This window comes from Rutidosis leptorrhynchoides, chromosome 1 (assembly GCF_046630445.1).
Source record: "Rutidosis leptorrhynchoides isolate AG116_Rl617_1_P2 chromosome 1, CSIRO_AGI_Rlap_v1, whole genome shotgun sequence".
In the NCBI taxonomy this organism is placed as follows: Eukaryota; Viridiplantae; Streptophyta; class Magnoliopsida; order Asterales; family Asteraceae; genus Rutidosis; species Rutidosis leptorrhynchoides.
Genome location: NC_092333.1, coordinates 447,457,543 through 447,470,555, shown reverse-complemented (window position 1 = coordinate 447,470,555; position 13,013 = coordinate 447,457,543). Strand labels below are relative to the sequence as shown.

General features: G+C 32.7%; 1 protein-coding gene across 1 annotated transcript; it reads right to left on the bottom strand.

The window, feature by feature from the left end:
• Positions 1-12,226: 12,226 nt before the first annotated feature.
• Positions 12,227-12,673, bottom strand: LOC139903136 (uncharacterized). The gene has a single exon (XM_071885799.1). It carries the CDS (start codon positions 12,671-12,673, stop codon positions 12,227-12,229), a length of 447 nt encoding a protein of 148 aa, XP_071741900.1.
• Between the last annotated feature and the right edge of the window lie 340 nt (positions 12,674-13,013).

Genomic DNA, 13,013 nt, shown 5'->3' with positions numbered 1-13,013 from the left:
CTGTTCATTTACCTTTTCCTTGTTCTTACCTCTTTGTGTAATCGAATTAGCTAAAAACCTATGAATCACTCTTAATTCAGCTCTATCTATATCCAAATAAGAGTAATTTCCCCTTTGAATCGGTGATGGCTTGTCATTTGACTCCATACACCGTGTGTATCAAAATTTTCATCTATCTTTCTACCATTTAGTATCAACCCTCTACAATCGGCAGATGCTAACTCCTCAGGCGTATATATACGTAAAGCCTGAGCCATGTCTAGTAAAGACATGTGGTGCATCGAACCTCCTAACAAAAATCTAATAAAAGATCGATCAGTTAAACTAGCTACCCGATCATTTAATTCTATACTACACAACAATTCTTCACACCATACTTTATATACAGGTCTACGCATGGTGAATAAACGTACCCAGTCATTAAAAGTAGAATTACCATACCTCTGTGCAAGTAATTCCCTAATTGGCCCGGCCAATTCTACAGCTTCTAATGGTCCCCATTCTATGACCCTCGGTACCTCAACAACTTTAGAATGAAGAGTATGCAAACCCCTTTGGTATTTTGGATAATCTATCCAAAGTCTGTCAAATCTCAGGTTCGGGTGCAAATCTTCCAAGTGCATATCAGAAAATGTCATGACTGGATGAGGTATATCTTGTTTGTAGAAGCTATCCACCTCCTGTTGTTCCGCATTCTCAGCAGGAGCATTGCGAGCTTGGGATGAAGATTCACCCCTTTCAGTCTGCAAAACACATCAAACACAATTTTTGTGCATCCAAATATGCATTAGTGTCAGCAAAATCATCAATCAAAATAATTACAATGACATGATCAATTTATATCAAACTTAAGCTCATTTTCACATTTTTATCAAATCTACACTTTTTCAAATAAGCATATACGAAAATGTTCACCAAGTTCATAAGCATTCAACTCAAATAACATGTCAAAATAATCATTACTAGCAATTAAACAAGTTTCAAATGGCATTATCTCTCAAAAATCAAGTTCATGAATTTTTAGACTTGAAAAAGTCCACTTTAATTCTCAAAATCATGTTTAGGCTCAAAGTTTGGATCATTTAACTACCTAAACATGTTACACTACTTAATTTAGCAACAATTCATGACAAAAATCGGCCATAACCTGTTTATATCAAAAAGCCCCAAATTTGCTCAAGAACACAAACCCTAGATTACTCAAAATTTGAAGTTTAAGGCTTCTAATCATGTTAAACAATCAATCTAGGTTATACAAGCATAATACATAAACAATTTAAGCCTAATTACACTAAAAAGCATCAAAATCAAATTGGAGAAAAAATTGCTCAAGAACACTAATTTTCGGATTAAATGGTGTTTAGGTGTAGAAATTTACCGTTTTTCTTGAGTAATTCCTTGATAGCATCCTTCTCAACATGATTTTAGTAAAAGATTTGATGATTAACGGTTAAAAATTGTGATTTTGGGGTGTATTTTTCGGGTTTTTGCGCAGTGTTTTCGCAGTGTTTTCTTTGGTTTTGTGGTGTGTGGACTGATCAGTTTGATCAGTATATTTTTTTTTCTGGAATTCGATCCCTCCGCGAGTCGCGGAGTTTTTTTTTTTTTTTTTTATATAACATCTTATATTAATTAAAACAATTAAGTAATTAATTTTAAAATTTTGTTTCCCTTGTTATTTAGGACGAGGTCGTTTCGGATCGATGTCCTAGTCCGTCCTTCGACAAAATTTTAAAATTTGTCTTTTTGTAGCGATTGTTTTAAAAGCTAAGATTTTTGGGTTTTTTTTAATGTTTTTGCTATACTTTAATTCAATAAGATTAAAAAAATAATGATAGTAAAAGTTCTCGTCCCTCCCTCGGGTAAAGCAATTTCGGTTCAACGACCTAGTCTTCAACTTACGACGAATTTTAAAAATCATATTTTTAACTTAATAAGATAAAGTAAATTTTTGTTTTTAAATTCACACAATTAAATATAAAATTCAAAATTAATATTAAAAATTCACACCAAACTTACAATTTAAAATGCATAAAATTAAAAATTCATATTTTAAAAATAAAAAATTCACACCAATCTTAATTTAAAAATTCATATTATAAATTCACACCAAACTTATATTAATTTATTAAATATTTACAATTTTAAATATATTGTTTTTACAAAGTTTACACTATTAATTTAAGATTTATATATTAATTTTAAAAACATGGTAAAAATAAAATTAAAAATCTTTTTGGCTTTTTATCCCACTTTAATCAATCAAATATTATCAAAAATATGCGCCCCTCTTTTCGGTAAAGTAATTTCGGATCCAAGACCTAATTTAACTCATGACGAATTTTTGAAATATTTTGGGTTGATTGATTAAAGATATTTATACCTTAAGAATAAACGTTAAATTTCGCAGTGATGTAATAAATTTTTGAATGATATCAATAATTTCGGTCGCCAAACCTAATTTTATTCAATACCAATTTAATACTTTATAGCGAACAAATTAGCGTTTATTATCAAAAGGTTAAAAAAAAAAAAATAAATAAAGACTGTACAGACTTACCTGTGAAATAGATTTCTTAGTTATATGATCTATCCCATTCATAAGATAGTCGGTTTAATTGGTTTTCCATAGCTACATAGGCGTAACCTCGAGCATTCAGTGTCTTTTCTTCTAAACATATGAACGGTCCGTCTCTGCATAAAGTAACAAATTCGGTGTTTGAATAGGTTTGATTATTTGAACATTTACCTCCATGTGACCATTTTCCGCATTTGTGACATCTTTCTAGGTGTCGTACTCTTCTTTTCGCTGCGGATTTTGATTTTCCTTTACCAAATTATAACTTATTATCTTCGCATCTGGATTCTTTTCTAACTCCGTCCATTCTTTCTCTGATTACTGACACTATTTCACTCGGAAGTGTGTCATTATTACGTTTAGTGATCAAAGCGTGTAGCATTAGACCATGGTTTAGTTCACAGGCAGTCTTCATTTCCTAAAAATAAAAATAAAAATTCAGAATGGGGGGAGAAGACTAGTTCTTTAGGGTCTGCTAGGGAAAGACCATTTGGGTTCTATTTTCGAGAACTACACAAAAACAGACAATCTAACTCTAACAGAAATACATATTATCCTTTAAAGACTTGATTCTCCCCACACTTAGTTAGCTGTGGTGTCGAAATTGTGATTAACTTCGTTGTCGACTTCCATCGGACCATGTATGTAGTGTTTAACTCTGTGACCATTAACTTTAAATTCAATCCCATTTGAATTTATTAATTCTATCGTTCCGTATGGGAAAACTCTTTTGACTATGAATGGTCCAGACCATCTTGATTTCAATTTTCCAGGAAATAGCTTGAATCGTGAATTGAAAAGAAGAACTATGTCTCCTTCTTTAAATTCTTTTGAACTTCTGATTCTTTTATCATGCCATTTCTTCGTTCTTTCTTTATAGATTAACGAATTTTCGTATGCTTCATGTCTTAATTCTTCTAATTCGTTTAGTTAACTTAATCGTAGACGTCCGGCTTCATGTAAATCAAGATTACATGTCTTCAAAGCCCAAAATACTTTGTGTTCAATTTCTACTGGAAGATGACATGCTTTTCCATAAACAAGTCTAAAAGTGTGGTTCCAATTGGAGTTTTGTAGGCTGTTCTAAAAGCCCAGAGTGCATCCTCCAATTTAATGGACCATTCCTTCGGATTTGATCCTACGGTTTTCTCTAGAATACGTTTTAAAGCTCGGTTGGTATTTTCAACTTGTCCACTTGTTTGTGGATGATATGCGGTGGAGATTTTATGAGTTACTCCATATCTTTTAAGAACTTTCTCAAGTTGATTATTACAGAAATGAGTACCCTGATCACTTATTAAAGCTTTCGGTGTTCCAAACCTTGCAAAAAGACGTTTTAAAAAGTTGACTACAACTCGTGCATCGTTAGTTGGGAGAGCTTGTGCTTCCGCCCATTTAGATACATAATCAATGGCTACGAGTATATATAGATTATTATGAGATTTTGGAAATGGACCCATAAAGTCAATACCCCAAATGTCAAATACTTCACATACTTGGATGACATTTTGTGGCATTTCATCACGTTGACTTATTTTTCCGGCCCTTTGACAAGCATCACAGGATTTGCAAAGAAGGTGTGCGTCTTTGTAAATTATAGGCCAATAGAATCCAGCATCATAAACTTTTCTTGCTGTTAGTTGAGGCCCATAATGCCCTCCTGTTGGTCCTGTGTGACAATGGTTTAATATTTTACTAGCTTCATCTCCAAATACACATCGGCGTATTATTCCATCGGGACAACTTTTAAACAAATGTGGATCTTCCCAAAAATAGTGTTTTATATCACTGAAGAATTTCTTTCGTCTTTGGTACGATAATCCTTTTTCAAGGAATCCACAAACTAAGTAGTTTGCATAGTCTGCAAACCATGGAATTTCTTTATAATCTATCTTCAATAGATATTCATCAGGAAAGTTGTCTTGTATGGCCGATTCATTTAGAACTTCTAATTCAGGATTTTCAAGACGAGAAAGATGATCAGCGGCGAGATTTTCTGCTCCTCTTTTATCTCGGATTTCAATATCAAACTCTTGTAAGAGTAAGATCCAACGGATTAATCTTGGTTTAGAATCTTGTTTCAAAAATAGGTATCTAAGAGCAGAATGGTCGGTATAGACCACCGTTTTTGCTAGAACGAGATATGATCGAAATTTTTCAAAAGCAAAGACAATAGCAAGGAGTTCTTTTCCAGTAGTTGTATAGTTCGTTTGTGCTCCTTGTAACATCTTACTAGCATAATATATAGGTTGAAATCGTTTTTCAATCCTTTGTCTTAAAACGGCTCCCATTGCAAAATCACTTGCATCGCACATTAGTTCAAATGGTAGATTCCAATTTGGTGTTATCATGATCGGCGCATTAGTTAGTTTCTCTTTAAGAATATTAAAAGATTTGATACACTCATCTGAAAAGATGAATGGAGCATCCTTTTCTAGGAGTTTATTCATAGGAGTGGCAATTTTAGAAAAATCTTTTATGAAACGTCGGTAAAAACCGGCATGCCCAAGAAAACTCCTAACTCCTCTAACATTGGTGGGATGTGGAAGTTTAGCAATTACATCTACTTTAGCTCTATCCACTTCAATTCCTTCTTTTGAAATTTTATGACCAAGAACGATGCCTTCTTTAACCATGAAATGGCATTTCTCCCAATTAAGTACTAGATTTGATTGTTCGCATCTAATAAGCATTCGTTCCAGATTAACTAGACATGATTCAAATGTATCACCGAAGACTGAAAAGTCATCCATGAAAACTTCCATGCATTCTTCTATCATGTCGTGAAAAATCGCCATCATACACCTTTGAAAGGTTGCAGGGGCGTTGCAAAGTCCAAATGGCATGCGTTTGTAAGCAAAAGTACCATAAGGGCACGTGAATGTGGTTTTCTCTTGGTCCTCGGGTGCTATTAGAATTTGAAAATATCCGGAAAATCCATCTAGAAAACAATAGTAACTATTTCCGGCTAATCTTTCCAACATTTGATCAATGAAAGGTAAGGGAAAGTGATCTTTTCTGGTGGCGTCATTTAATTTTCTATAATCAATACACACACGCCATCCTGTTACAGTCCTAGTAGGAATAAGCTCATTTTTCTTATTTGTAATGACAGTCATGCCACCCTTCTTAGGCACGCATTGAACTGGGCTTACCCATGGACTATCAGAAATTGGATAAATTAAACCTGCATCTAGCAGTTTAATAATCTCTTTCTTAACTACATCTTGCATATTAGGATTTAGTCTTCGTTGGCGTTGCACATACGTTTTATGACCTTCTTCCATAAGGATTTTATGTGTGCAATACGAAGGACTTATTCCTTTAATATCATGAATCTTCCATGCAATGGCTGGTTTATGAGCTTTCAACACAGAAATGAGTTGTGATTTCTCATTTTCAGTAAGAGAAGACGATATTATTACAGGTAATTCAGATTCACCATGTAAATAAGCGTATTCCAAATGGTTTGGAAGTGGCTTTAATTCTAATTTCGGAGGTTCTTCTATCGATGATTTATATCGATATCTGTCTTCTTCTTTTAGCATTTGAATTTCTTCTGTTGTTGGTTCATATCCATTAGCTATAAGTGTAGCTAACATTTCAGCTTCATCAATTGGTTCATTACCTTCTCCTAAAGAACATTCTCATGTTCCTTGTAATTCTGGAAATTCTTCTAATAATTCTGCATGTGCATCTATAGTTTGAATATAATAACATGTATCATCTGCAGATTGTGCTTGTTGCATTGCTCTATCAACTGAAAAGGTAACACTCTCGTCCTCTATACTTAGGGTCAATTTCTTACCGAATACGTCTATCATTGCTTTAGCCGTGTTTAAGAATGGTCTTCCTAATATGAGAGGAACTTGAGAATCTTCTTCCATGTCCAAAACAACAAAATCTACTGGAAATACTAAAGTACCAACTTTAACTAGCATGTTCTCCATTATCCCTCTAGGATATTTTATTGATCTATCGGCTAGTTGTATGCTTATTCTGGTTGGTTTCAATTCTCCAAGGTCTAGTTTAGCGTATAGTGAATACGGCATTAGATTTATACTAGCACCTAAGTCTGCCAATGCTTCTATTGAACTAAGACTACCCAGAAAACATGGAATTGTGAAACTTCCTGGATCGGATAGTTTTTCTGGTATCTTATTCAACAGTACTGCTGAACAATTAGCATTCATAGTAACAGCCGAGAGTTCTTCCATTTTCTTTCTATTTGAGATTAGATCTTTCAAGAATTTAACGTATCTAGGCATTCCTGAAATCACATCAATGAAAGGAAGATTTACATTTATCTGTTTAAACATATCCAAGAATTTGGATTGCTCGGCTTCAAGTTTCTCTTTCTTCATTTTACTCGGGTAAGGAAGTGGTGGTTGGTATGGTTTAACATAAGGTTTAGCCTTAACTGTGTTATCTTCATTAACCTTTTCAACTACTGGTTCTTTTTCCTTATCTTGATTAGGTTGTGGTTCTTGTGGAGTAGGAATAGCTTCATCAGAAGTTACAGGTATTTCAGGTGGTTTAAGTGTTGTACCACTTCTTGTGGTAATAGCTTTAGCTGTTTCATTCCGGGGGTTAGCATTTGTATCACTAGGTAGACTTCCCAGTTTTCTTTCACCTATTAAACTTGCTAGGTTACTTACTTCTTGTTCCAGATTTTGAATAGAAGCTTGTTGATTTCTAAATGCTTGAGCATTTTGTTCATTAGTTTGTTTCTGAGATGTGAAAAACTGCGTTTGAGTTTCAACTAGCTCCGTCATCATATCTTCTAAATTCGGCTTTTTATCATCGGTTTGTTGTGGTGGTTTGTTTTGAAAATTAGGTCTTTGCTGATTGTAAGTATTATTGGATACTTGTTGATTGCTAGGACCTTGTTGGTTGTTGTATGGAATATTTCTGTTATAATTCTGGTTTTGATTGTAAATCGGTCTTGGTGGTTGATAATTATTCTGATAATTATTTCCAGGCCTTTGGTTTATGTATGAAATATTCTCTCTTTGTTCCATTGTTAATTCAATACTGAGACAATATTTTGTCAAATGTTGTCCTCCACACTGCTCACAACTAATTCGTATTGAGTGAATATCCTTAGTCATCTTTTCCATTCGTCTCTCGACAACATCTATCTTTGCGGAAATGGAATCTATGTCATGGCTAGAATCGGCTCTAGCTGCTTTAGATGATCTAACGATATCTTTTTCTTGGTGCCACTCATGTGAGTGGGAAGCAGTGTTATCAATAATTTTGTAAGCATCAGTTTCGGTTTTCTTCATAATAGAACCACCAGCTGCTATATCTATGTCTTTCCTTGTAGTGATGTCGCATCCTTGGTAGAATATTTGTACTATTTGACAGGTGCCTAAACCATGTTGCGGACATCCTCTTAATAACTTTCCATATCTAGTCCATGCCTCATATAGAGTTTCATTCGGCTTCTGTGTAAACGTAACAATTTCTGCTTGAAGTCTTACGGCTTTAGATGCAGGAAAGAATTGTTTAAGAAATTTTTCAACTAAAACATCCCATGTATCAATCGCCCCTTCCGGTAACGATTCCAACCAATCTTTGGCTTCTCCCTTTAAAGTCCAGGGAAATAACATGAGATATATCTGTTCATCCTCCACTTCTCGGATTTTAAATAGTGTGCAGATCCTATTAAAGGTACGTAGATGTTCATTTGGATCTTCCTTCGGCGCACCACTAAATTGGCATTGATTAGTCACCATGTGTAGAATTTGTCCTTTGATTTCATAATCTGGCGCATTAATGTCTGGATGAGTAATTGCGTGACCTTGGCCAGTGCGTTTAGCTCTCATTCGGTCTTCCATACTTAAAGGTTCCAGATTCTCCATAATTGAATTTGTTGAATCGGAATCACTAGAGGATTCTGATTTAATGGTTCGTTCCTCAACAATCTCTGTTTGAATGATTGGTGGTTCCGGATGAAAATTTAGTGGTTCAGGATCTACGAATCGTTCCTGAATATTCTCCGGATTCTCAATTGTGAGGTCGGGTTCAAAAAATGGATTATCGGAAATTTGAACTGGAGTACTTGGTCGACTGGATGACGATTCTAAAGAAAAATCAATGGCAGTAATATTTGCTAAATGTCTTGATCTAGTTACAGGTGGTGAACGTACAAAAGGTGGTGAACGTCTTGCTCGGTGCATTCACTGAATATCCTATTAGTTTTTAAAAGGAAAGAAAAATTATAATAAGTTATCCAATCAATAGACTTTTCTGATTTTGCCCACGTTTCGAATAGCCAAAAGATGCAGCAGAGGGGCAGGATTGGTCTCAATATAATTGAGGACTGTTTGGCTCCAATAACCCGGTCCACGTACAAATCCAGCTATTACTACGAACCAGAAAATTTTGATGTCTATTAATTTAACCACTTAAAATAAATTTTCGTAATTTTAAGAAATTTAGATAAGAAGTAGAATAAAAATCTATGTCCTAAAACTAGAATAGCGAGAAATAAGAAAGAAAAAGAGTTCGTCGGAAAAAGGTCGAAAAAGAAAAATGGTTGAAAAATAAAAGGTGACGGAAAAATAAAAGAAACTTATAAAACATAAAAACAATTGACTAACCTAACCTTATTACTACAACTAACTTAAAATTATAATCGCAAATTGAGATTACAAATTGGAATGATAATTGATACATAGGAAAAAGTCGTCTAAAAATATTAAAACTTACAATAAAAACTATATCCCAAATGGAAATCACTTAAAAAGAAACTAAAACTTAAAAAGGCGTCGCAAAATTCTAAAGTACCTAAATCTTAGTCTAAAGAAAAAGCACTTAAGGAATTCTACGGCAAAGTCTAAAAATCTAGAAGTAAAAATAACTATGGTAAAAAACTAAGTTTAAAACTAAATATGAGCTAAAAATACAAATATTACGCTAAAACGATTAAAAATGGACAAAATATAAAAATATACAAAAATTTGTAAAAAGTACAATTTTTATAAAAATATTATTTTTATATTATTTATTTATTAAAACTATTAATTTTACAATTTAATTAAATTAATTTAACTAAATAAAACAAATTAAATAAAAAGTAACTTAAAATAAAACTAATTATAATAATAATAGGTAATTAGGGTTTATATTAATAATAATTAATAAATACCCCGTAATTAATGATGTTTAGGGTTTCTGTCGGTGGCGTCAGAGAAACTCCGCGAGTTGAGGTATTCCAAGCATCAAACCCCGCGAGTCGCGGGGTTCCAGTTTTCAACTCTGGAACAGTTTAAATTGACGCGTTTTTTTTTTGTTTTATATTTTCCTGTTTTATAATCTAAAATTTATATGATAAAAACTTATATTTAAAAACTAAAATAAAAATAGAATTACTTTATAATTTTATAAATATCTTAAAAATAGATTTATATATATATAAAAAAAATTTATATGTTTTAAATAAAAACAAAATACTAAAAAAAATAAAGAAACTTTATAAAACTTAAATATTTAACAAAATCTTAAAAATACTTTATATTTTTGTTTTTCTTTTTATATTTTCGAATAATTAAAAACGTATTTTTATATAAAAACGAATTTTAATAAAAGTAAACTAAAAATCTTTTTTTTATATATATTAGCGTTGCGCATCCGGCGTTTAAGAGTTCCCCGGCAGCGGCGCCAAAAATAACTTGATGTTTCGCGAGGTGTATATAAAATACTATTAAATTTTACAAGAAATATTATTAAATACGATACAATTTTACACAAGATATTTATTTATTTAGAGAATGGATATACTTAAACCTTGCTACAACACTTATAGGCAGTGTACCTAATCGTACAGTAGTGTAGTTTTTAGTAAGTCCGGTTCGTTCCACAAGGAAATCTTTAAACAAAGCTTAACGCTATATTAGTTTACTTTTATAAAAATACAAATATAGATATAAGTAATATTATTATTATAAAGGGGGGTTTTTACCGTTTAATGACTGGTTTGTCGATTTTAAAAACTTTAGTCGCAGTTAAAACCAAATGTAAAATAATAAATAAATACAAGACTTAATTTTAAGCGTAAAGTAAATAACGATAATGAAATTGCGATTAATAAAAGTGCGATAAAATAAACTTGCGATAATTAAAAAGTACGATAATTAAAAGTGCAATTAAATACAATAACAATAAAAATGCTATAATTAGAAGTGCAATTAAATATAAAATAAAGGAAATTAAATATGAAATAAAAGAATTATGCTTATTTAAACTTCCGTAATCATGATGTTTGACGTGTTGATTTTTAGTTTTATGCCCATGGGTTAATTGTCCTTTGTCCTGGATTATTTAATATGTTCGTCTGGTTTTTGTCCAAAACAGTCCATCAGTCATAAATATAAAGTGCGAGTATCCTCGTCAAATTATCCTTATACCTGAAGTTAAATATTCCAACTAATTGGGGACTTAAACTTTAACAAGATTTTAATACTTTGTTTAATAATTACACCAGGATGTCGACTGAGTGTAACCCAAGGTTTTAATATTTTGTTATCAATTATACCAAGTGTCCTTGTACATAATTTCACCCCTGTTTTAATTATTCTAGTGGCTATTAATCCAGTCCCGTGTCCGGTTAAATGAACGATTATTCGTACATATAAATACCCCGCCCATCGTGTCCGATAGAGTGTATATGGTAATTTATAGGGACGCCCAATTGTAAATCTTTATATTAACATTAACAAACTATCATTTAGTTAAACAAATATAAAGCCCATTAATAGCCCATAGTCTAATTTCCACAAGTGTCGTTCTTTTGTCCAAACCCCAATTATGGTACAAAGCCCAATTACCCAATTTTAGTAATTAGCCCAACATCATGATTACTTCGGATTAAATAAGCATAATAATAACTTAGCTACGAGACATTAATATAAAAAGGTTGAACATAACTTACAATGATTAAAAATAGCGTAGCGTTACACGGACAGAATTTTGACTTACACCCTTACAATACTCGCTAACATACCCTTATTATTAGAATTAAAATTAAAATTAAAATATATATATAATACGTTTATGAGAGAAGAAGAAAAAGGATGATTTTGCGATCAGAATTCGGTTGCTTTTATAGGGAGTTTCAGAAATTGGGGCTCCGCGACTCGCGGCATTTTTTGCCTTCAAACTCCGCGAGTCGCGGAGTTTGTAAATACAGCTCACACAATTTGGAGTCTTTCTTGCCGACGGTTTTATTTTATAAATATAAAATATATATAATTAATATAATTAATTATATATTATATTATATTTATATATATAATTAACTTGTAATTTTTAGTCCGTTGCGTCGAGCGTTGAGAGTTGACTCTGGTCCCGGTTCCGGATTTTCGAACGTCCTTGCGTACAATTTTATATTTTGTACTTTGCGTTTTGAATCTTGTACTCTTGTAATTTCGAGACGTTTCTTATCAATAATTGGAACCTCTTTGATTGTATTTTGTACTTTTGAGCTTTTTGGTCGTTTGCGTCTTCAATTCGTCGAATCTGTCTTTTGTCTTCATCTTTTATTATTTAAACGAATATCACTTTTAAATAGAACAATTGCAACTAAAAGCTTGTCTTTCTTGAGGAATAATGCTATGAAATATATGTTCGTTTTTAGCATTATCAGGTATCCATATTTCTCATCTCTACATCCGTCACAACAAAGCCCATGGGATAATAAAAATCTTCTACCTTAACTATCACATCCTCTAACATACCCCTAGGTGTTTTAATCGATTGATCTGCAATTTGGATAATTATGTAGGTTCGTTTCATTACACCTAATTCATATCGGTCAACTAGGCAAAAAGGCAACATGTTGATACTAGCACCTAAGTCTAGTAAAGCTTTCTTAACGTTCACATTACCTACAGTTGCCGATATTAATGGGGTCTCGGGGTCTTTAAACTTAGGTGGAAGTGTACCCGAAATAACCGCACTTAAATGTTCGGTTAATTCTACCTTTTTGGGAACTGATGATTTAAGTTTCCGTTTTTGGACATATAAATCTTTCAAAAACTTTGCATAAGACGGTATTTGCTTTATAGCATCTATGCGTGAAATATTCATTTGAACTTTTCAAAAGGTTTCCAACGAGTCTTCTTATTTTGGCCCTTTCTTTCCATAAGGAAATTGGTTTGGTGACTCTAAGCTTAAGGAAAAGGAATGGTATTAACCTTCACATCCTCTTCCACAATTTTTCTACTTCCCTCTTCAAAAGTTTTAGTCCTAACCCCAAGATCCTCTGGATCCTTAATAGAATCATCCCTTTTAATTTCATCATCCCCATTAAGAATGATTGAAGACTTACATGGACTGCATTGCTTTGGCTTTTTCTTTGGTTCCTCCACTTGGTTATTGTATGTTATTTTGCTCCTTAACATTCCTACCATGTTTACTCCATGACCTG

Excerpts from the sequence above, each read along its gene's own strand:
- LOC139903136 (XM_071885799.1), bottom strand. The coding sequence starts at position 12,673 with ATGAATATTTCACGCATAGATGCTATAAAGCAAATACCGTCTTATGCA.